This window comes from Ranitomeya imitator, chromosome 6, assembly GCF_032444005.1.
Source record: "Ranitomeya imitator isolate aRanImi1 chromosome 6, aRanImi1.pri, whole genome shotgun sequence".
NCBI classification, from domain to species: domain Eukaryota; kingdom Metazoa; phylum Chordata; class Amphibia; order Anura; family Dendrobatidae; genus Ranitomeya; species Ranitomeya imitator.
This window is the reverse complement of record NC_091287.1, coordinates 475,232,568-475,258,767: the sequence shown is the minus strand read 5'-3', so window position 1 is coordinate 475,258,767 and position 26,200 is coordinate 475,232,568. Positions and strand designations below refer to the sequence as shown.

The 26,200-nt window shown below is 41.3% G+C and overlaps 1 protein-coding gene across 7 annotated transcripts in view; it reads right to left on the bottom strand.

The window, feature by feature from the left end:
• The window catches only part of RALYL (RALY RNA binding protein like), a 1,030,045-nt gene that overhangs the window by 19,126 nt on the left and 984,719 nt on the right, over positions 1 to 26,200 (bottom strand). For 5 of the 7 annotated variants that reach the window (XM_069731545.1, XM_069731543.1, XM_069731547.1 and 2 more), the window contains 2 exons: positions 6,157 to 6,326; positions 3,628 to 3,682 (listed from right to left, as the gene is read on the bottom strand). In XM_069731545.1, the coding sequence (XP_069587646.1) occupies positions 3,641 to 3,682; positions 6,157 to 6,326 (212 nt within the window). In that variant the 3' untranslated portion in view covers positions 3,628 to 3,640. Of the gene's footprint in view, positions 1 to 2,499; positions 2,597 to 3,627; positions 3,683 to 6,156; positions 6,327 to 26,200 lie in introns of those variants that run through there. The other 2 variants (XM_069731544.1, XM_069731548.1) reach the window with 1 other exon arrangement.

Below are 26,200 nucleotides of genomic sequence, written 5' to 3'. Positions count from 1 at the left end.
GGTTCTCCCGCAGCGGATTTGATAACTCTGCAGGGCAAAACAACTGCGGTTCTCCCTGCAGATTTATCGCGGTTTGTTCCGCGGTTTCCGCCTATACTATTGATGCTGCATATGCAGCAATATGCAGCATCAATAGTAATGTTAAAAATAATAAAAATTGGTTATACTCACCCTCTGACGTCCGGATCTCCTCGACGCTGCACCCGGCGGTCCGGTTCCAAAGATGCTGTGCGAGAAGGACCCTTCGTAACGTCACGGTCATGTGACCGCGACGTCACCGCAGGTCCTGGTCGCACAGCAACTCTGACCGGACGGCCGCGTGCAGCGCTGAGAGGTGAGTATATCATGATTTTTTATTTTTATTCTTTTTTTCACCCCAAATATGGTTCCCAGGGCCTGGAAGAGAGTCTCATCTCCTCCACCCCGGGTAGGAACCGCACATTAGCCGCTTACTTCCCGCAACGTGGGCACATCCCCATGCGGGAAGTAAGCGGTTCAATGCATTCCTATGGGTGCAGAATCGCAGCGATTCTGCACAAAGAAGTGACATGCTGCGGGTTTTAAACCGCAGCGTTTCTGCGCGGTTTTTCCCGCAGCATGTGCACAGCGGTTTGCGGTTTCCATAGGGTTTACATGTAAATTGAAACGCTATGGAAACTGCTGCGGACCCGCAGCTGCAAAATCGCGGCGGTTCCGCGGTAAAAACCGCAAAGTGTGAACCCAGCCTTAAAAGTATTTAAAACATTTTTTTTTAAAGTGGCAGTTTTTCTTTAAATTCACCAGAAAAAGATTAAATTACATTTATACCATAAAAATGTAACTGTATTATATACATTTAATGTTAAAGTAAGGGGAATTCCTTGGAGAACTAAAACAAAAGGCCATAACATAACAACATGGGAATGGAAACATATTATATGATTCTGAATCACCAATTTATGAAGCAACAAGATACAGAATAAATAGGGTCATAAGAATTATGGTGTTCACTCATCCCCAGTGGTCCTGTCAGCTCATTATGAAACTGCTTTTACTGCTCAACCTGTTGTGAATTCTGTGGCAGAGCTCCCTCCTGTGGTCACAAGTGGTACTTCGGCTGGTTCTCTCTGTGAGCTTCTGTTGCTGGAGGGAAGTGGTACTGCGGCTTCTGAGTTTCCTCCCTCAGGTGATCTGGTGAGGTCGTTAGGTGCTTCTCTACTTAACTCCACCTAATGCTTTGATCCTGGCTTCCTGTCAATGTTCCAGAGTTGGACTTGCTTTTCCCTGGATCATTCCTGTGGCCTGCTGCTCTGCATAGCTAAGTTCTTCTTTGCTATTTTTTCTGTCCAGCTTGTCTAATTTGTTGCTGGAAGCTCTGGAACGCAAAGGGTGTACCTCCGTGCCGTTAGTTCGGTACGGAGGGTCTTTTTGCCCCCTTTGCGTGGTTTTCTTTAGGGTTTTGTGTAGACCGCAAAGTTACCTTTTCTATCCTCGATCTGTTAAGAAAGTCGGGCCTCACTTTGCTGAATCTATTTCATCTCTACGTTTGTCTTTTCATCTTAACTCACAGTCATTATATGTGGGGGGCTGCCTTTTCCTTTGGGGTATTTCTCTGAGGCAAGGTAGGCTTATTTTCTATCTTCAGGCTAGTTAGTTTCTCAGGCTGTGCCGATTTGCATAGGCAGAGTTAGGCGCAATCCACGGCTGCCTCTAGTGTTGTTTGGAGAGGATTAGGGATTGCGGTCTGCAGAGTTCCCACGTCTCAGAGCTCGTTCTATGATTTTGGGTTATTGTCAGATCACTGTATGTGCTCTGACCGCTATGTCCATTGTAGTACTGAATTGCCTTTCATAACATCAACCATATCACTATTATATCATGTCAAGTCATGAATTTTAGGTTGTTACCTATAAAATGTCTCTGATACCGATACCCGCTTGATGTTCACGTGTCCATTTCCTCAGGGGGAGCAGAAAGAGCTCAGATACATAGTAGGTGTATTGGGAACAGTGGTTTCATTTACATTTTAGTTGCAAAATAATGTTGCTTTTGATGGTCCAAAAGAGGAGATTCTCCAATACCAAAATTAAGCAGTTAAAACTTAGGCTTTAATCATGTAGGATAAAAATATGGCAGGATGTGCACATATTAACCTCTTCGCAACATTTTACCTAAGTTTACATCATGTTTAGGAAGCATTTTCCGCAAAATGACATAAATAGTTGAGAGATGAGATCTCTCCTGAAATCTTGGTGCCGAGATCTCCATCTGCGCATGCGTCTCCTCTGGCAGCCATTTTCCTGGAGTCCACCACATAGTAAACCATGTAACTGCGGGAGCTTTGGGCTTTCACAAAATGTCGGCAGAGCCCCCGCAGCACCGAACACCCGCAGCGGCGCACATTCGAACACCCCCTCATCCCGGCCTGCAACAACGCTCCACTCTTGCCTCCTCCAGCAGTGACCCTGGGATCCCGCTTCACCACAGCCACCACCCCCGGTAAGCAATAAGACACATGGATTATAAAAAAGCACCATCATTTTATTAAAATTGTTTTTTTTTTCTGAGTTTTCTCTTCAAAATTTGTGGTGCATCATATTCAGGTGCGTCTTATAATCTGCAAAATATGGTAAGACATTTTCACATTTTTTGTTAGATTTTTGATATTTTTATAAAAAAATAATGTAAATCATACTGACCGAGTTTTACCACTAACATGAATTACAACATCTCACAAAAAACAACCTCAGGTTCAGTGGGATCAGTTGAAGCGTTCCAGAGCATTTACCTCATAAAGTCACACTGGTCAGAATTGTAAAATTTGGCCTGGTCAGGAAAGTGAAAAGAGGTTTGAAGGTGAAGGGGTTAACCCCCCCATAAATTCTTACGCTTTTCAGGTAGAAAAACCCTTAATCATAGCTAGGCTTTTCTTTTCGAAAATGCATAAGAGCTGTTTAATTGCACATTCTGACAATTTTTTTTGGATCCTGTATGATTAAAGACTAAGTTTTAACTACTTTCCTTTAGTGCCGGAGAACATCCCCCTTTTGGACCATTTGAGCTATGGGACCTGGAAGCCCGACAAGTGCGGACTCGGTGCACCACACCCAGACCACGAACTGTCTACCCTGGAAGTTTGCTGAGATACTTATCTCTTCTATTTCCTCCATGCTGCAGTGCTGGCTGCAGAAAGAGTTAATTGACTGACAGAAGGGTAGCCCTTACCGTCTTCCTTCTTCTGAGCTCCTGTGAGCTGGTATATGATGGTATGAAAGTCAAATTGAACTTTGTCCTCATAATTCAACTGAGAGGAACTCAGAAGAACAAAGATAAGAGTTGTAAACTTTCTTGTTAGGATGAGATGACTGATGGATGCTCAGTTGACTTATTCTGGAGCCAGTAATAGTCAGTGCAAGACAGAGGCTAAAGCACGTAAATGGTTTATATTTTTAAATGACTATCCAATTGCAAAAAATATTTTTGGCCACAAAAATTGACCCCAAAAGGTGTTCATATCCTTTAAATCTTTAAATTGACGAATTGCATTTTTGTTTCAGGTTTTTGCAAATTCCAGCCAGTTCTTGAGCAATAACAGATAATAAATATATATATACATCTAAACATCAAGGATCATTATGTAAGACATACCAGGAATCTCCATTCAGTTACTTGTATCTTCAGTGTCTGATACATGATTTTCCATCTAAAGTAGCAGAAAATATAGGCAAAAAGTAGAATTAGCCTGGACAAAGAAAATGCTTGTTCTGATCAATAGAGGGTTAATTTAGTACCTTGTGTTATTTACATGTACTATTACTATTCACTTACTTACTGCAGGGTATTTGCTCACTTTGTTTTTATCTTAGGTTCTGTCTGTTAAATGGCCACAGTATGAATGAACACCCAGGCATTGCACTTACACCAACAAATACTTCGGCTCACTTTTTTGGTTTTGCTTTAGTTTTTTTGTACTTTGTACAAACAGCGGCATGGCTCCCCCTTTTTAGGCTGCTCATTTTGTTTATATAGCTTTCCACAGGAAGATGTCTGAACATTCCGGACCCAGGACCTGCCCTGCCTCTATGTATTTTGACATCTGCTGACACATAGGGAGATGAAATGTAAGGCTATATTCACACTTAGCGGTTTTTACCGCGGAACCGCCGCGATTTTGATGCTGCGGGTCCGCAGCAGTTTCCATAGCGTTTACAGTAACATGTAAACCCTATGGAAACCGCAAACCGCTGTGCACATGCTGCGGGAAAAACCGCGCGGGAACGCAGCGGTTTACAACCCGCAGCATGTCACTTCTTTGTGCAGAATCGCTGCGATTCTGCACCCATAGGAATACATTGAACCGCTTACTTCCCGCATGGGGCTGTGCCCACGTTGCGGGAAGTAAGCGGATAATGTGCGGTTCCTACCCGGGGTGGAGGAGAGGAGACTCTCCTCCAGGCCCTGGGAACCATATTTGGGGTTAAAAAATAAAAAATCTGGTTATACTCACCCTCTGATGTCCGGAGCTCCTGGGCGCTGCACGCGGCTGTCCGGTCAGAGTTGCTGTGCGACCAGGACCTGCAGTGACGTCGCGGTCACATGACCGTGACGTCACGAAGGGTCCTTCTCCCACAGCATCTTAGGAACCGGACCGCCGGGTGCAGCGCCCAGGAGATCCGGACATCAGAGGGTGAGTATAACCAATTTTTATTATTTTTAACATTACTATTGATGCTGCATATTGCTGCATATGCAGCATCAATAGTATAGGCAGAAACCCGCAGCGGAAAACGCGGAACAAACCGCGATAAATCTGCAGGGAGAACCGCAGTTGTTTTGCCCTGCAGATTTATCAAATCCGGTGCGGGAGAACCCGCAGGGACCCGACGCAAGGTGTGAACATAGCCTAAGAGCCATGGACAATCTCAATTTGATATACCTTGTAGCGGTGGGATGGCTTTTATGCTTTTTTTTAAAATCAAAACACTGTTTTATCCTGTTATTTACATACATTATTACTAGTTATTCATTTTTCGTAATACAGGGTATTTGCTCGTTTTGTTATTTTGTTTTTATCTTGGGTCCTTTTTATTATAGTTAGATGGAATTTGCTTAATTTAAAATAGCGTTAAAAATAGACATATCCTTAAACCTACAGCCCAAGTCCAAATTTTCCATACACTTTGCTAATGCATATACGCCATGTCTAGTGCTCTGATTTCGATCTTAAAGACTGTTGTTCCTAAGCGCTGGGGCTACTTCCTTGATGTCCAAAATGGCACGAACTACTAAATGGAACTACACTTTCTCTCATTTTGACTGCTGCCCCAATCTACAGGGATGAATGCAGTGCTGAAGTTATCAACTTTGGTCCATTCCATGGCAGCTGAGGTGTGGTTTAAGAGAGATTGAAAGAAGTAGGAAAGAACATATACTTTTTTCTGTTATTTCTGTGGGATTCACATGTGACTTTAAAGTGTGATTGGTAGAGGCAGATGATGGCTGACTTACAGCCATCAACTGCCGGTAAAGATGCCATCAGAGTCAGGAAGCTGACATATGATGAAATTGTACATCATATATTAGTGAAGGGTTAAATGAGGGTGTACAGTGGGTACGGAAAGTATTCAGATCCCTTTACATTTTTCGCTATTTGTTTCATTGCAGCCATTTGGTAAATTCAAAAAAGTTCATTTTTTTCTCATTAATGTACACTCTGCACTCCATCTTGACTGAAAAAACAGAAATGTAGAAATGTTTGCAAATTTATTAAAAAAGATAAACTGAAATATCACATGGTCATAAGCTAAGCTAAGTAAAATTAATGGTGCCACTCAAAATAATTCATCTCACAAAAAAACAAGCCCTTGTATGGTGACACTGAAGCAAAAACAGAAAAAAATATGACTCCTGGAAGAAGGAAAGGATAAAAGCCAAAGGGCAGAAAAACAAAAATTTGGGCTAATGTTCTATAGTAGTAAATATTAAAGTCAGAGGTAAATGTAACATTCATCCTCCTTCTGTGTAATACACAAATAATGCATTAGTCCTTCATTTTTTTTAATTTAGTTATTAAATAGACTTTCAAGAATTCATTGTAAAGGGTTTTTTGCTCTTTCTTTAACCTTAGCAAAATAGATACATTTTGGGAAGAAAGGAGCCACTGCAAATAAATTGTACCAAGTCATTGCTTCCATCTTCATCAAAATCTTCTTCTATCCCATCTGTCATCTCTTCGCCATCTGCGTCATGTGCTCCTTCAACATGCTCTTCAATGGAATTTTCAGCAGTCTCCGACTTACATTCTTCAGGAGCCAAATCTGCAGGATCGTCTAAATGCTTTTTTTGACCTAGAAAATAAAAAAAAAAATATCATTCATTACTTTTAGATTTATGGCAACTAATAGTTTTTTGCATATGGGTGTTAGGTAATTCTATAGCTTATTTGGAAGAAAGTGAAGTCAAATTATTGTAATTAAAATGACTGAATATTACCGAGTATTTCCAAAGGTCAGATTTCAAAAATTGCACACAAGGGTAATATTACGGTGCAACCTGTTTGTCCATTTCTGCATAATTAGTGCGCCAAATATAGCTATAAAATCCTCATAATATTCATTGTTTCTAAGAAGCTGTTTAATAATTTCTGTAACATACAGGATAATGAACACAATCTATGAAACTCTTCTTGCTTCAGCTGTTTCCCCATCTTGGCATAAGAATACCATGTGTCCGCCAGAGTGTAAAATCTGCTTGTCTGACTTTAACTAGGCAAAACAAGCTGATGTTAAATGGGAAGCATAAAAAGTTGTTCCCTTATATACTATATATAATTTGTTCCTATTTAGGTATTATTTTTAGCTCCCTGGAATTGTTTTGGTTTTTAGTACTCGCTTCTCTGCATTTTTTTTAGGTCACTTTCCTTTTTTTGTCTTGTCGTATCAGTTGTCGTCTTTGGCACTAAATTCATCAAAATGGCGCACGTGATTCACAAATTTGGCACAAAAGAATGTTTTTTTTTCCGTCTGTTGAATTGGTTTGCGACTTTTGGTGCTAAATGTTGTACTCTAAAAGAGAAAGATCTCCGGCATGGATTTTCATGGAGTTAAAATATCAATTTTATTGGACACGTATTTTAAAACCAATGTTGGGCTACATGCATCATGGGAATGGGGTCCCTCGTGGTCCAAACCAATGCATTTCGACCATTCAAGCCTTATTCATGAATAAGACCTGAATGGTCGAAACGCGTTGGTTTCAAAATACGTCTTCAATAAAATTGATATTTTAACTTCATGAAAATCCACGCTGGAGATCTTTCTCTTTTCACTATTTTCTATGGACAACGTCTCTGATCAGGGCGGCTCCGTGTGTGGACGAACATTGGATTTCTTCTGAGACGGGTGAGCTGACTTTTTTTCCTATTTTTTCCCCTATCCTCAACGCAAACGTTGTACTTTGGCACCAAGAGTTGTAAAAATTGATCCAAAGCGCTGGGATACTCCAGGGAAAACAGATTTAGAGACTTTTTAAAAAGTCGCAATTTGTTGAATCAGGTGAAAACATATGGAATTGCTAAACTCTGCCCAAAAAAGTGGAACCCCCACCAAAAAAACAGATATAAAAGGTAAACTTAAACAAAAGGCAAAAATTGAAAAATAAATTGAGTGTAAAACAACAAGTACAAAAAATAGTACTAAACTAGACAAAAAAACAGGCGTAAAAGCAATGATGAATCGAGGCCAAAGAGTTGTAATCAGTAATCACATTTCTGCTTTATACCCAAGAGGTCAGTTATCTTGTAACTTTAAACTTTCTCACATTCACTTGTATGGCGGACCAATATGTGTCAAACAATTTCACAGTATTTTAGGTTTTAATGTATTTTTACATCGTTATATAGCAGTATTTAGTGTACATTATTGGCAGTATTATCTTGGCAGCATAAAAGTATTATATAGGTTGAAAATATGAGTAATCTGTCTAAAAAATGGAGGTAAGGGCTAAGCATGTTACAGAGGGCTGTCAGTTTTCTTTATAAAATCAGCCTCATAAAATATAGTCTACTCTAGCTAGGCCAGCTAAGATGCAAGAGCATGCTGTTTTAGCATGGTGACTCAGCGGTTAATACTTTTGCTTAGCAGCACTGGGGTCCTAGGTTCAAATCCTACCAAGGTCAACATCTTCAAAGAGTTTGTTTTTTCTCCTGTATTTGTGTGGGTTTTCCTCCAGCTTCTCCTGTTTCCTCCCAATCTCCAAAGACATGCTGATAGGGAATTGAGATTGTGATTCCCAATGGGGACAGTGATGATGTCTGTAAAGTGCTATGGAATTAGAAGGCGCTATGTAAATGAGTAAAATAAATCTATATATATAATCGTCTATATATATTATATATAATCGTCCACTACAGGGACAACATCCTCTTTACCATAAGAGCCACTCATAAATCCTGGATTAAGTGCGACTTTAGAGTAAGACCCGGGAGGGTCGAAACGTCAATCACATTGAGTCGCTTATACAATTGTTTAATAAGTGCCTACTATTTGATCTGTCACATTTGATTGATTTCTGTTTTTCACTTGAATAAATTGGCAAGTTTCAAAAATTCCTTTTGTTTCTAAGATATTCCACATAGGAAGTGCGGTGGATTTCAATAATACTATATACTATGTGGGCTGTGCTATATACAGTTAGGTCCATATATATTTGGACAGAGACAACATTTTCCTAATTTTGGTTATAGACATTACCACAATGAATTTTAAACAAAACAATTCAGATGCAGTTGAAGTTCAGACTTTCAGCTTTCATTTGAGGGTATCCACATTAAAATTGGATGAAGGGTTTAGGAGTTTAAGCTCCTTAACATGTGCCACCCCTGTTTTTAAAGGGACCAAAAGTAATTGGACAGATTCAATAATTATAAATAAAATGTTCATTTTTAGTACTTGGTTGAAAACCCTTTGTTGGTAATGACTGCCTGAAGTCTTGAAATCATGGACATCACCAGACGCTGTGTTTCCTCCTTTTTGATGCTCTGCCAGGCCTTCACTGTGGTGGTTTTCAGTTGCTGTTTGTTTGTGGGCCTTTCTTTCTGAAGTTTATTCTTTAACAAGTGAAATGCTGCTAAATTGGGTTGAGATCAGATGACTGACTTGGCCATTCAAGAATATTCCACTTCTTTGCTTTAATAAACTCCTGGGTTGCTTTGGCTTTATGTTTTGGGTCATTGTCCATCTGTAGTATGAAACGACGACCAATCAGTTTGGCTGCATTTGGCTGGATCTGAGCACACAGTATGGCGGCTCTGAATACCTCAGAATTCATTCGGCTGCTCCTGTCCTGTGTCACATCATCAATAAACACTAGTGACCCAGTGCCACTGGCAGCCATGCATGCCCAAGCCATCGCACTGCCTCCGCTGTGTTTTATAGATGATGTGGTATGCTTTGGATCTTGAGCTGTACCACGCCTTCGCCATACTTTTCTCTTTCCATCATTCTGGTAGAGGTTGATCTTGGGTTCATCTGTCCAAAGAATGTTCTTCCAGAACTGTGCTGGCTTTTTTAGATGTTTTTTAGCAAAGTCCAGTCTAGCCTTTTCATTCTTGATGCTTATGAGTGGCTTGCACCGTGCAGTGAACCCTCTGTATTTACTTTCATGCAGTCTTCTCTTTATGGTAGATTTGGATATTGATACGCCGACCTCCTGGAGAGTGTTGGTCACTTGGTTGGCTGTTGTGAATGGGTTTCTCTTCACCATGGAGATTATTCTGCGATCATCCACCACTGTTGTCTTCCGTGGGGGCCCAGGTCTTTTTGCATTGATGAGTTCACTAGTGCTTTCTTTCTTTCTCAGGATGTACCAAACTGTAGATTTTGCCACTCCTAATATTGTAGCAATTTCTCGGATGGGTTTTTTCTGTTTTCACAGCTTAAGGATGGCTTGTTTCACCTATATGGAGAGCTCCTTTGACCTCATGTTTACTTCACAGCAAAACCTTCCAAATGCAAGCACCACACCTCAAATCAACTCCAGGCCTTTTATCTGCTTAATTGAGAATGACATAATGAAGGGATTGCCCACACCTGTCCATGAAATAGCCTTGGAGTCAATTGTCCAATTACTTTTGGTCCCTTTAAAAACAGGGTGGCACATGTTAAGGAGCTGAAACTCCTAAACCCTTCATCCAATTTTAATGTGGATACCCTCAAATGAAAGCTGAAAGTCTGAACTTCAACTGCATCTGAATTGTTTTGTTTAAAATTCATTGTGGTAATGTCTATAACAAAAATTAGAAAAATGTTGTCTCTGTCCAAATATATATGGACCTAACTGTACTACGTGGGCTGTGTTATATACTGCGTGGCTGTGCTACATACTACATGGCTGTGTAATATACTACGTGGCTGTGCAATATACTATGTGGCTGTGCAATATACTACGTGGCTGTGCTATATACTACATGGCTGTGCTATATGCTATGTGGCTGTGCTATATACTGCATGGGCTGTGTTATATGCTATGTGGGCTGTGTTATATGCTACGTGGGCTGTGTTATATACTACGTGGCTGTGCAATGTACTACGTGGCTGCGCTATATACTACGTGGCTGTGGTATATACTATGTAGCTGTGCTATTAACTACGTGGCTGTGCTATATACTACGTGGGCTGTGTTATATGCTATGTGGGCTGTGAGACTCTTTTGCCCGGGGCCCTCAAAAACCTGGAGCTGGCCCTGGCTTCACTGATTAGTCGTGCTCGGCTAGCCGTGAACAATCATAGTAACATAGTAACATAGTTAGTAAGGCCGAAAAAAGACATTTGTCCATCCAGTTCAGCCTATATTCCATCATAATAAATCCCCAGATCTACGTCCTTCTACAGAACCTAATAATTGTATGATACAATATTGTTCTGCTCCAGGAAGACATCCAGGCCTCTCTTGAACCCCTCGACTGAGTTCGCCATCACCACCTCCTCAGGCAAGCAATTCCAGATTCTCACTGCCCTAACAGTAAAGAATCCTCTTCTATGTTGGTGGAAAAACCTTCTCTCCTCCAGACGCAAAGAATGCCCCCTTGTGCCCGTCACCTTCCTTGGTATAAACAGATCCTCAGCGAGATATTTGTATTGTCCCCTTATATACTTATACATGGTTATTAGATCGCCCCTCAGTCGTCTTTTTTCTAGACTAAATAATCCTAATTTCGCTAATCTATCTGGGTATGGTAGTTCTCCCATCCCCTTTATTAATTTTGTTGCCCTCCTTTGTACTCTCTCTAGTTCCATTATATCCTTCATGAGCACCGGTGCCCAAAACTGGACACAGTACTCCATGTGCGGTCTAACTAGGGATTTGTACAGAGGCAGTATAATGCTCTCATCATGTGTATCCAGACCTCTTTTAATGCACCCCATGATCCTGTTTGCCTTGGCAGCTGCTGCCTGGCACTGGCTGCTCCAGGTAAGTTTATCATTAACTAGGATCCCCAAGTCCTTCTCCCTGTCAGATTTACCCAGTGGTTTCCCGTTCAGTGTGTAATGGTGATATTGATTCCTTCTTCCCATGTGTATAACCTTACATTTATCATTGTTAAACCTCATCTGCCACCTTTCAGCCCAAGTTTCCAACTTATCCAGATCCATCTGTAGCAGAATACTATCTTCTCTTGTATTAACTGCTTTACATAGTTTTGTATCATCTGCAAATATCGATATTTTACTGTGTAAACCTTCTACCAGATCATTAATGAATATGCTGAAGAGAACAGGTCCCAATACCGACCCCTGCGGTACCCCACTGGTCACAGCGACCCAGTTAGAGACTATACCATTTATAACCACCCTCTGCTTTCTATCACTAAGCCAGTTACTAACCCATTTACACACATTTTCCCCCAGACCAAGCATTCTCATTTTGTGTACCAACCTCTTGTGCGGCACGGTGTCAAACGCTTTGGAAAAATCGAGATATACCACGTCCAATGACTCACCGTGGTCCAGCCTATAGCTTACCTCTTCATAAAAACTGATTAGATTGGTTTGACAGGAGCGATTTCTCATAAACCCATGCTGATATGGAGTTAAACAGTTATTCTCATTGAGATAATCCAGAATAACATCCCTCAGAAACCCTTCAAATATTTTACCAACAATAGAGGTTAGACTTACTGGCCTATAATTTCCAGGTTCACTTTTAGAGCCCTTTTTGAATATTGGCACCACATTTGCTATGCGCCAGTCCTGCGGAACAGATCCTGTCGCTATAGAGTCCCTAAAAATAAGAAATAATGGTTTATCTATTACATTACTTAGTTCTCTTAGTACTCGTGGGTGTATGCCATCCGGACCCGGAGATTTATCTATTTTAATCTTATTTAGCCGATTTCGCACCTCTTCTTGAGTTAGATTGGTGACCCTTAATATAGGGTTTTCATTGTTTCTTGGGATTTCACCTAGCATTTCATTTTCCACCGTGAATACCGTGGAGAAGAAGGTGTTTAATATGTTAGCTTTTTCCTCGTCATCTACAACCATTCTTTCCTCACTATTTTTTAAGGGGCCTACATTTTCAGTTTTTATTCTTTTACTATTGATATAGTTGAAGAACAGTTTGGGATTAGTTTTACTCTCCTTAGCAATGTGCTTCTCTGTTTCCTTTTTGGCAGCTTTAATTAGTTTTTTAGATAAAGTATTTTTCTCCCTATAGTTTTTTAAAGCTTCAATGGTGCCATCCTGCTTTAGTAGTGCAAATGCTTTCTTTTTACTGTTAATTGCCTGTCTTACTTCTTTGTTTAGCCACATTGGGTTTTTCCTATTTCTAGTCCTTTTATTCCCACAAGGTATAAACCGCTTACACTGCCTATTTAGGATGTTCTTAAACATTTCCCATTTATTATCTGTATTCTTATTTCTGAGGATATTGTCCCAGTCTACCAGATTAAGGGCATCTCTAAGCTGGTCAAACTTTGCCTTCCTAAAGTTCAGTGTTTTTGTGACTCCCTGACAAGTCCCCCTAGTGAAAGACAGGTGAAACTGTACAATATTGTGGTCGCTATTTCCTAGATGCCCAACCACCTGCAGATTTGTTATTCTGTCAGGTCTATTAGATAGTATTAGGTCTAAAAGTGCTGCTCCTCTGGTTGGATTCTGCACCAATTGTGAAAGATAATTTTTCTTGGTTATTAGCAGAAACCTGTTGCCTTTATGGGTTTCACAGGTTTCACTTTCCCAGTTAATATCCGGGTAGTTAAAGTCCCCCATAACCAGGACCTCATTATGGGTTGCAGCTTCATCTATCTGCTTTAGAAGTAGACTCTCCATGGTTTCTGTTATATTTGGGGGTTTGTAACAGACCCCAATGAGAATTTTGTTACCATTTTTCCCTCCATGAATTTCGACCCATATGGACTCGACATCCTCATTTCCTTCGCTAATATCCTCCCTTAAAGTGGACTTTAGACAAGACTTTACATAGAGACAAACCCCTCCTCCTCTCCGATTTTTACGATCCTTTCTAAACAGACTGTAACCCTGTAAGTTAACTGCCCAGTCATAGCTTTCATCTAACCATGTCTCGGTTATTCCCACTATGTCAAAGTTACCTGTAGATATTTCTGCTTCTAGTTCTTCCATCTTGTTTGTCAGGCTTCTGGCGTTTGCGAGCATGCAGTTTAGAGGATTTTGTTTTGTTCCAATCTCCTCGCTGTGGATTGCTTTAGAAATGTTCTTACCTCCCATCTGAGTATGTTTTCCTGGGTCTTCTTTGTTCAAGTCTAATGTTTTTCTTCCCGTCCCCTCTTCTTCTAGTTTAACGCCCTCCTGATGAGTGTAGCGAGTCTTCTGGCAAATGTGTGTTTCCCAGGTTTGTTGAGGTGTAGTCCATCTCTGGCGAGGAGTCCATCGTACCAGTAATTCACACCGTGGTCCAGGAATCCGAATCCTTGTTGTCTGCACCATCGTCTTAGCCAGTTATTTGCATCAAGGATCCTGTTCCATCTCCTGGTGCCATGCCCATCTACTGGAAGGATAGAAGAAAAAACTACCTGTGCATCCAGTTCCTTTACTTTCTTCCCCAACTCTTCAAAGTCTTTGCAGATTGTCGGTAGGTCTTTCCTTGCCGTGTCATTGGTGCCAACATGTATCAGAAGAAATGGGTGGACGTCCTTGGAGCTGAAGAGCTTTGGTATCCTATCGGTCACATCCTTGATCTTAGCACCTGGAAGGCAGCATACTTCTCTTGCAGTTATGTCCGGTCTGCAGATGGCTGCTTCTGTGCCTCTCAGTAGTGAGTCTCCCACCACCACCACTCTTCGTTGCTTCTTGGCTGTACTTTTTGCTGTCACTTGTTGCTGTGTGCCCTTTTCTTTTTTGCTTGCTGGTATTGCTTCATCCTTAGGTGTGCCATCTTCATCCTCTACAAAGATTTGATATCGGTTCTTCAGTTGTGTGGTTGTTGATTTCTCCATGGTCTTCTTGCTTCTTTTGGTCACATTCTTCCACTCATCTTCTTTTGGAGGTTCTCTGACACTTTTTTCACCTTCTGTGACCAGTAGAGATGCTTCTGTTCTGTCTAGAAAGTCTTCATTCTCTTTGATGAGTTTCATCAATCAGCGACAGACGCAGTTCGGACACGAATTGGCGTGGGATTTGAACCATGCTTTGCTAATTGGCCACGCCCATCCGGCCGCGAATCCTGTGTATTCATTGTATAATTCTGAAATCTTCACAAATAAACTACATACATATTCTAGAATACCTGACGCGTTAGAATCGGGCCACCATCTAGTAACAAATAAATATCCAGCAGTCTCATAGACAATGAACGGAGCACAGTCGCGCTTAAGCAGCCATCATGCTCCAGAATTCCATTCTTGGGATTGATGGAGGTTCCAGAAGCCAGTGATCAGCAAGTTATTACCTACCCTATGGAGTGGTGATAACTCACTGGGTTGAGACAACCTAATTAGTCGTTCTGCTGAACAGTGCATGGTAGCCTTTCTTGTTATTTACACAAAATTTTCAACTTACTCCCAGGCAAACACTATTAAGAAATAATTATTGTAAATACGTAACGTAAGCTGGAAGAGAAAGTGGCATAAATAATTCACTGATGCCAGCGGCTCCTCTGAACAGAGGAAGAAGAGGCTTTTCAAACTTTGTCTTTGAATAGTAAAGCTTTAGAGACAAGCGTAGCAATGCATGCTGAGTGTATCAGGCAAAAGACCAATTCAGCAAGTGGAATTTTACCATAAAAATCTTTAGAAATTGCTAGACGAAAGAGACTATTTTTCAAACTTGCAGACTGGACAAAGATCTAAAAGATCATATAAACAAGGGTACAATGGTCAAGTAACAGCCTGATCCAATAATCACGAGAGTGGCGGAAATATTTGTCATTAAAATTTACATTTTCAAGTTGTTTATGAGGTATTTAAGGAGTTTAAAGGGAATTTAATATTCATGAACTAGCCTTAAGATAGCGCTTTAATATTATGACTTGGGGGTTCTGGCACCCACACCAATCAGTTTACATAAACTTTAAGAAGGCTAATTTTTATCACCTAAAAGTTTACCTTCTGCTATAAATGTGTCTTGGGTGTGTCAGATGCTACAGACAGTCACTCTACATCTGTCTGCCGAAGGTCTCTGCGCTTGGCATTGCAGACGCCTTCTTAATCCTACTGACATTTGGACCCAGTGGTAACCTCCCTCCGGCTCTAATTGACTCACTTGGACTTGGGTGTGTGTAGTCTCCCAGTCTGCTTCAGGGAGTCACCTGTGATATTCACATTTTCCCCTTGTGAAGGCTTGGTGCTAGAGTAGTCGGCTTACTTCCTCTCTGGTGCTGTTGGATGACGTTTGGTGTGATCTTTTTGGGGTCTGCTGCAGTTAAGGTACCTTCACACATAACGATATCGTTAATGATATCGTTGATTTTTTGTGACATAGCAACGATATCATTAAGGAAATCGTGATGTGTGACAGCGACCAACGATCAGGCCCCTGCTGGGAGATCGTTGGTCGCTGAGGAAAGTCCAGAACTTTATTTCGTCGCTGGATCTCCCGCTGACATCGCTGGATCGGCGTGTGTGACGCCGATCCAGCGATGTCTTCACTGGTAACCAGGGTAAACATCGGGTTACTAAGCGCAGGGCCGCGCTTAGTAACCCGATGTTTAATCAAAACACCTAAGCAACAAGGATCCCTAAAATATAACCTTTATTTAACAATAGTTAAAAAATCTCTGATCATGACACAAGTAATAATCATAAATTAAATAAACAAGTTGTGTACCTGTTAGGTCCTAGGGAGTCACTATGCTGGACCCTACCTGCCAGTGGAGGTTGGCACCCTAATTTTCTGCGGTAGGCGCCCCCACTCCGCGTCGACTTGACCCTCACAAATCCCTAGAATTCCCTAAATAAGGAACCCTAGAAAAGTCTGACAATATCCCTATGGGAAAGAATCCTGCCTGACAGTGGGGGTAACCCGATGTTTACCCTGGTTACCAGCGTAAACGTTAAAAAACAAACACTACATACTTACCTTCAGCTGTCTGTCCCCGGTGCTCTGCTTCTCTGCACTCCTCCTGCATCCTGTGTCAGCGCCGGCCAGCCGGAAAGCACAGCGGTGACGTCACCGCTCTGCTTTCCGGCTGACCGGCGCTGACAGTTCAGAGGAAAGCAGAGTGCCGGAGGACAGACAGCTGAAGGTAAGTATGTAGTGTTTGTTTTTTTTAACGTTTACGCTGGTAACCATGGTAAACATCGGGTTACTAAGCGCGGCCCTGCGCTTAGTAACCTGATGTTTACCCTGGTTACCGGGGACCTCAGGATCATTGGTCGCTGGAGAGCTGTCTGTGTGACAGCTCTCCAGCGACCAAACAGCGACGCTGCAGCGATCGACATCGTTGTCGGTATCGCTGCAGCGTCGCTTAGTGTGAAGGTACCTTTAAGTTGCTTTCTCTTGTTTGTCTCCCTTCTTATCTTATTGTTCAGTGGGGACTGACCAGTGCACATCCCCCTTCCCTATCCAGGGCCTAGCTCTAGGAATATACAGGGCTTAGGTTCCTGCTCAGCGATTGGTGTGGAACCAATATAGGGATGGTAGGGTAGGTAGGGTGCTATTAGATTTACCTAGGGGTCTCCACTTACCTTTTCCCTAGCGTTTGGGCTGCCTACCCCTCGTCCCCTCGTGTTGCACTTAGTCTTTCCACACTGCGCGTAACAAAAAGTATTTCAAAATAAAAATACACAAACTAAAATTAGAGTCTGTTCAACAGGACTAGCAGGAAAAAAAATTCAGTGCCGATATTTAATAATGGGTCCAAAAAAAGCCTAGAAACTCTAGCACCGACTTATCAAAGTGTTTATAACAGAAATATAAACAGTGATAAAGCTCCTAAATGAGAAAAAATGTGGTGCTGTCTAAGTATAGTAAGATTTAATCAGTTGAGAAGGGGAGTATCTACAGGAGATTGCTCACTTGTTGCTGTTGTGCACAGCGTCCTCTTGAAGTACGGATGTATTTGCAAAAGACTGCCACCAACCTGGTGAGGAGGGACTAGACCCTAAAACAGGAGTATCCCACAGTGTGGATGCCAGAATGTGGGACCATTGAATAGCGCTGTCTTTGCCACAGAGACCAATCAAGGTTCAGGAACTTCAGGTTGCTTGTAGGTAAAAATGTTTTATTCAAACTGATATAAAACAAATAAAACCTACATTCACAACGTGTTTCTGCGGTTTGCAGCCTTATTCAGGAAACGCTTTGTGTATAAAGTTTTTATTTATTTTATATTAGTTTGAATAAAAAAAATTATCTACAAGCAACCTGAACTTCCTGAACCTTGATTTCTCTCGGTGGCAAAGACACCATCATTCAATGGTCCTCTATTCTTGTATGACAGAAAAATGTTTATGTTAAAAAAAGATACACAACCCAAGGTTGCGCTAAAATTCAATGACGTCTGGCATTTTCACATCAGTTTCTGATGACTTTGCCATAATGGGCAGAGCTGGGCTTTTACAAGGTTGGAGCATGGTAACGCCCACCTGCTTCGTGACAAGCTGTGGTATACCTTACACCACAAATAGGTTGGAGTAAGATTTGTGACTAGATGCCATTGGATTAACAAGTGACTCAGTGATAAAAAAGAGGGTGGAATTATTGGAACACACTCTTATTGAGTCACAGTTATCAGTGAGGCACCAAAGGAGCCAGTATTGGGCCCTCTTATTTTTAATATACACTGCTAAAAAAATAAAGGGAACACTAAAATCATACATCCTAGATATCACTGAATGAAATACTCCAGTTGTAAATCTTTATTCATTACATAGTGGAATGTGTTGAGAACAATAAAATCTAAAAATTATCAACGTAAATCACAACTAATATTCCACGGAGGTCTGGAGTTGGAATGATGCTCAAAATCAAAGTGGAAAATGAAGTTACAGGCTGATTCAACTTGAGTGGAATTGCCTCAAGACAAGGAAATGGTGCTCAGTAGTGTGTGTGGCCTCCATGTGCCTGTATGACCTCCCTACAATGCCTGGGCATGCTCCTGATGAGGCGGCAGAGGGTCTCCTGAGGGATCTCCTCTCAGACCTGGGTGAAAGCATCCGCCAACTCCTGGACAGTCTGTGGTGCAACGTGATGTTGGTGGAGACATGATGTCCCAGATGTGCTCAATCAGATTCAGGTCTGGGGAACAGGCGGGCCAGTCCATAGCTTCAATGCCTTCATCTGGCATGAACTGCTGACACACTCCGGCCACATGATGTCTGGCATTGTCCTGCATTAGGAGAACCCAGGGCCAACTGCACCAGCATATGATCTCACAAGGGGTCTGAGGATCTCATCTCGGTACCTAACGGCAGTCAGGCTACCTCTGGTGAGCACATGGAGGGCTGTGCAGCCCTCCAAAGAAATGCCATCCCACATGGTTACTGACCCACTGCCAAACCGGCAGGCAGCAGATCGCTCTCCACGGCGTCTCCAGACTCTGTCACGTCTGTCACGTGTGCTCAGTGTCAACCTGCTTTCATCTGTGAAGAGCACAGGGCTCCAGTGGCAAATTTGCCAATCCTGGTTCTCTGTGGCAAATGCCAAGCATCTTGCATGGTGTTGGGTTGTGAGCACAACCCCCATCTGTGGATGTTGGGCACTCAGACTATCCTCACGGAGTCAGTTTCTAACCATTTGTGCAGACACATGCACATTTGTGGCCTGTTGGAGGTCTTTTTGCAGGGCTCTGGCAGTGCTCTTCCTGTTCCTCCTTGCACAAAGGCTGAGGTAGCGGTCCTGCTGCTGGGTTGTTGCCCTCCTACAGCCCCCTCCATGTCTCCTGGTATACTGGCCTGTCTCCTGGTAGCGCCTTCAGCCTCTGGACACTACTCTGACAGACACAACAAAGCTTCTTGCCCCAGCTCGCATTGATGTGCCATCCTGGATGAGCTGCACTACCTGAGCCACTGTGTGGGTTGTACAGTCCGTCTCATGCTACCATGAGTGTGAAAGCACAACCAACATTCAAAAGTGATCAAAACATCAGCCAGAAAGCATTGGTACTGAGATGTGGTCTGTGGTCCCCACCTGCAGAACCACTCCTTTATTGAGTGTCTTGATAATTGCTAATAATTTCCATCTGTTGTCTATTCCATTTGCACAACAGCATGTGAAATTGATTGTCAAACAGTGTTGGTTCCTAAGTGGACAGTAGCCAAGACGTCTTTTTTTCCAGGACTACACTGGACCATGAGGAATTACCATCGCCACCAGGATCTAGGATGCCATCTTTTCCAGGACCATACTGGTCCCCTTATGCGCCACTGCTTTGGTGCCAACGTCCACATCCTGAACTAACCGCATTCTGAAGTCATCAGACTGATAGGTTTGCTGTCCTTGACTTTCCTACCCTATGCTTCACTCTCGCTTCCCCTGAGTTACGTCCCCTGTGTTCCTTTATATTGTTTTATCCGTTTTCTCCCTGGGAGGAGCATTCCTGTTAAATTAAACCCCACGTTAACACTTGCTCTGCCTCTGACCCGTTAGTGCATCTTCCTACCTGCTCACAGCTCTTTGAAGGGGATCAGGGCATTTACAGCTCCGTGTTAGACAAACAGCGATTAGTCAGCTATAAAGAGATTTCAAATTCCAAGATTTGACCTATTCAAATTGCCTATTGTGAGAAAAAGAGGACTTAAACTCTATAGCGCCACCTGTTGGAAGTAGCGATCCTACAAGTCACAATCAACCCTTCAACGAGTCGTGCAATATGACTTAGGATAAAAGCCAAATCAGTATCTCAATTCGCAGACACGGTGTAAGATTTGACCTAGTCATGTTAAATTGAAATAAATTATACGTTGAACTTTAAGTCATTTAAAGTGCTAGACTTTGGCAGATTATACCACCAACCTCTATACCATCCTATATGACTTAGGATATATTAGATGGTTACCAACAACCATCTTAGACTTCTGTATTGTAGACTTTTGGAGACATTTTTCGGTTCTAATCTAAATACATGCATTTTTAGCTTAAAATCATTTTTGTAACTGGGTTTTGTTAAGAATGTTGCACCATTTACCTTCTATAGCCTCTGTTCTACTTTGTCTATTTGTGGCTGCATAATGGGTTAACTGAGAATCTGTCAGCCAGACAGTCTGAAAGGCACTTTGTAACTCTTTTAACTATCTTTTTCTTTCCTCCTCTGTGTTGATTTATGATTGCTGACCACATCGATGGTGAATGTGCTGGGAAACAAAGAGCCTGTAAAGGCCAAATACTGGATTTTTTTTTTAAAGAAACCCAATTATAAAATGCATGTATTTAGAAAAAGAAAAGTCCCCTGCAGGTGGACAAGCTCTCTAACTACCACTGATTTTATAATAAATTCAGTCACGTCTACTAACAGTGTATGAAGAAGAGAAAAAGAGTATTTTATCTTTTTGTTATTTATACAGCCAAAATGCATTCGAGTATCCGACACTTCCTTTAAGATTTAGTGATTTTTCTGATTAATTTTTGCCTTTATAATGAGATATGAATAATGTGGCCACAGAAACATGATTAAAGATTCATCTCATGTCACTTACATATTCTGATTTTATATTCACAGTAACAACAGTTCATTACCGCTGTACCCGTATTAACATTCATGAATGCTTTCAGCTTTGTACTGTATTTTTTGAAGTTTCAGCCATTAAATATAATTACTATTGGGTTGTGTTAAACAATCAAAGGACACATTGGTGAAGATGCCACATTAAACAAAAGTGAAATGACTTTCAATTCCTTAGTGAAATATCCTGCTGTAATTCACTTCTAGAAGGTGAGAACCATAAATAAAAATGGACACAAAGGGACTGACAGGCGGGAGTAACGCGGCAGGAGAGCAGTGACATAGAGATATACAGACACTTTGGCAGAATAAGAATGAAACACTGTCCTTAATGCAAAGTTAGACTAAGAGGGGATAGAACAGCACTAGCAGCAAAATTAACCATAGAATCATAGAATGTTAGAGTTGGAAGGGACCTCCAGGGTCATTGTGTCAAACTCCCTGCTCAATGCAGCATTCACTAAACCATCTCAGACAGATGTCTGTCCAGCCTCTGTATGAAGACTTCCATTGAAGGAGAACTCACCACCTCTCGTGGCAGCCTATTCCACTCATTGATCGCCCTCACCGACTAAATGTTTTTCTAATATCTAATCTGTGTCTCCTACCATTTAGTTTCATCCCATTACTTCTACTCTTTCCCTGTGCAAATGAGAATAAAGCTGATCCCTCTACAGTGTGACAGCCCTTGAGATATTTGTAGACAGCTATTAAGTCACCTTTTAGCCTTCTCTTTTGCAAGCTAAACATTCCCAAATTCTCTAACTGTTCCTCATAGGACATACTTTGCAGTCCGCTCACCATTCGGGTTGTTCTACCCCGAACTTGTTAAAGTTTGTTCATGTCTTTTTTAAAATGTGGTGCCCAGAGCTGGACACAGTATTCCAGATGAGGCCTGACCAAGGAGGAGTAGAGGGGAACAATTACTTCATGTGATCTAGACTGTATGGTTCTGTTAATGCAGCCCATAATTGTATTTGCCTTTTTTGCTGCTGCATCACAGTATTGACTCATGTCCAGTCTGATCTACTAGTACACCAAGCCTTTTTCACATGTGCTGTTGCTTAGTTCTATTCCTCCAATTCTGTATATGCTTTTTTCATTTTTCTGGTTCAGATGTAGTACTTTTCATTTCTCCCTGTTCTATTAATTGCTGCCCATAGTTCCAGTTTGTTCAGATGTTTTTGAATCCTCTCTCTCTTCTCTAGGTTTAGTTATACTTCCTAGTTTTGTGTCATCAGCAAATTTTATCAGTTTACCCTCAATTGCTTCATCTACAGTGGGGGAAATAAATATTTGATCCCTTGCTGATTTTGTAAGTTTGTCCACTGACAAAGACATGACCAGTCTGTAATATTAAGGGTAGGTTAATTTTATCATTGAGAGATAGAATATCATAAAAAAAAATCCAGAAAATCACATTGTATAAATTATATAAATGTATTTGCATTTTGCAGTGAGAAATAAATATTTGATCCCTCTGGCAAACAAGACTTAATACTTGGTGGCAAAACCCTTCTTGGCAAGCATAGCAGTCAGACATTTTTTGTAGTTGATGATGAGGTTTGCACATACATCAGGAGGACTTTCGGTCCACTACTCTTTGCAGATCATCTCTAAATCTTTAAGATTTTGAGGTTGTAGCTTGGCAACTCGGAGCTTCAATTCCCTTCATAAGTTTTCTATGGAATTAAGGTCTGGAGACTCCATGACGTTAATGTGCTTCTTTTTGAGCCACTCCTTTGTAGCCTTGGCTGTATGATTTGGGTCATTGACTTGCTGGAAGACCCAGCCATGACCCATTTTTAATGTGCTTGCGGAGGAAAGGAGGTTGTCACTCAAGATTTTACGGTACATGGCTCTATCCATTGTCCCATTGATGCGGTGAAGTAGTCCTGTGCCCTTAGCACAGAAACACCCCCAAAACATAATGTTTTCACCTCCATGCTTGACAGTGGGGATGGTGTTCTTTGGGTCATAGGCAGCATTTCTCTTCCTCCAAACACTGCAAGTTGAGTTAATGCCAGAGATCTCAATTTTTGTCTCATCCAACCACAGCACCATCTCCTAATCACTCACAGAATCATCCAGGTGTCAATGGCAAACTTCAGACGGGCCTTCATATGTGCCTTTTTAGAGCAGGGGGACCTTGCGGGCCCTGTAGGATTTTAAACCTTTACAGGGTAATATGTTACCAATGGTTTTCTTGGTGACTGTTGTCCCAGCTGCCTTGAGATCATTAACAAGTTCCCCCTATGTAGTTTTAGGCTTCTCTCACCTTCCTCATGATCAAGGATACTCCACGAGGTGAGATTTTGCATGGTGTCCCAGATCGATGTCGATTGACAGTCATTTTGTATTTCTTCCATTTTCTTACTATTGCACCAACAGTTGTCTCCTTCTCACCCAGCGTCTTACTTATGTCTTTGTAGCCCATTCCAGCTTTGTGCAGGTCTATGATCTTGTCCCTGACATCCTTATAAAGCTGTTTGGTCTTGCCCTTGTAATAGAGGTTAGAGTCTGACTTATTAATTGAGTCTGTGGACAGGAGTCTTTTATAAAAGTGACTATGTAAGATAGCTGTCTTGAATGCAGGTAAAACGTGGATTAGGAGCGAGCGTCTAACTGGTCTGTAGGAGCCAGAACTCTCAATGGTTAGTAGAGGATCAAATACTTATTTTTCACTGCAAAATGCAATTACATTTATATAAAATGTAAACAATGTGATTTTCTGGATTATATTTTTGATATTTTATCTCTCAATGTTAAAATTAACCTACCCTTAAAATTATACACTGTTCATGTCTTTGTCCATGGGCAAACTTACAAAATCAGCAAGGGATCAAATACTTATTGCCCCCACTGTATATACCATGATGGACCCAGGATGGGGGGAGATATATACCTGGAAGGGGTCCAGGATGGGGGACATATATACCAGTATGGGGCCGGGATGGTGGACATATACTGTATACCAGATGGGGGACATTAATACAGGATGGGAAACATCACTACATAATGGGGAAGGAAGGACAACTCATATGTCCAAATTCTTGCAGCAGGGCTCATTGGGCTCTAGTTTCACCACCGATGTAGATGTTGCAGAGCTAAGACTACCGTGCTGTGTAAATGTAGAATGGAAATATGGTGCCTGTTCATTTTAAGTTAACCTATATAGGCTCCAGTTAATCTGTTCCCTGTTCCATGAGAGACACATCAAATGTCTGATATGAGCTTGAGTGGTGCATAATTACAATCTTTAAATCAATGATTTCCTGACAGGCTCGGCACCAGCATTTTGCAATTTTAGGTCACTATATTTTTAGGTCAGTAGTCCGATATTATATATATGACAGGGTCATCAAAAGTGGAAAATCAAAAAGAACCCTTAGAAATACTAATTTTATTAGTTATGCATTAAAACAAACTGTGTAACAAAGAAACAGGCAAAATGTAAAAAACTAGTGGGAGAGGAACCCTGGGCCCCATGAACAGATATGACGTATCACCTGGGAGCACCACAGTCTCAGATTATCCCTACACTGATATCCAATATACTATTACTACCTTGCTGGAGAGGGTGGCATCCTAAAGGATAAGGGATAAATGGTGCCCCACTCAATGCTAAATCACCCTACTTTCCCATATATGTAACACCGAACACTGGTGGGTATCAACTTATATGGTTAGACAACAAGGAACATGACCAGGCTTAAAAGATAATAATGCACATGCTCCTCAGAGGCAGGCAAGACATTTAACAATGATAAGCACAATGCTGACTGGGAAGTGAGGACAGGGAAGATACAGTACCTACAGTGCTGGCAAAATGCCAATCATGAGGAACTGCAAATTACACAATTTCAGTGTATATAAGACCAGTATGTGCACCAAAAGCAGTTTTAACATGATATGGGGCATGGGGGCTGAACTTTTCCATATATTTTGTGTAAAAGGATGCTATTAACATGGTGTACACCTAAATTGATTTCCGAATTTTCATTGCCCAGATAATGGCCTATTTAAATTCCTTTTTCTGTTGTCAGCCTTTTCCACTTTACGTCTTTGCCTAAACTCAACATTTTATCATTTTTCTAAGTTTCGAAGACTTATCGATTATTCATTCTACTAAGTTTTAACTTAAGTTGTTTTTATTCCTTCCACCTTCACAGCATCGCTTGACCTTTCACTGAAATATTCCTTTCTGGTTAATTTTCATACAAATGTAATTGAATCTATCCACACTACAATGATTTTATGGATAACCATGATGGGAATAGCATTTTACGTGAGGCAATCACTTACGTTTGAAGAGCTTCATTAGTCACGTTGAGCATTTTAAGAACATTTCCTTTGGAAACGTTCTAAGTCTGATGTTCTTATATTGTATTATTGTTATTACAGGAGGACTGGGAGCTTCTTTGTCTTAGGAATATTAGTAATGTAGCAGGGATTATATTCATTCTCGAGAAGAACTTACTAGTCACTTTAGATGATTCTTACCAAAGGGGAATTTATAAAAGGCTTCATGCATGTGATAAAGTTAAAAGGTTATGAATCAGCTAAATGTGACCGCCAGGACTGGTGACCACAAAACTCATTGGTAGAGTTACTATATACTGTGTCAAGCAATGAGAGTACCAAAAAAAGATAACCTCTCATAAACGAAAATAAAATGAGCCATGCAAACACACATAACTTAAAGGTAAAAATGTTAAAATGCAAAAATGCTAACACACGGATTACTGTTTTTTAGAATATGAAAGCGCCCATGATGACAACAGTGCAGGTAAAGAATGGAAAGGTCTCATCTGAATCCTTTGTAGCAGATGCAACTTAAGGAAAAAGGCACTGGAGGAATGGGAAGATAATAATCTGACACTAACATCCCATGTCATGCCCCAGGTATAGACTCCTGTCCTAACAAGGGCAGTACCCAAGAATAGACCTACTGTACGTGGCCTTCAAAGTCCCTACGATTTTAGCCCAGGTGTCCTCATCAGGGTAATCAGAAGTTTGGAGGGGGAGGAAATTGTAAGTAACATATAATATAAGTAGATGCTATGGTCCTATGTAGGGTCGTGCA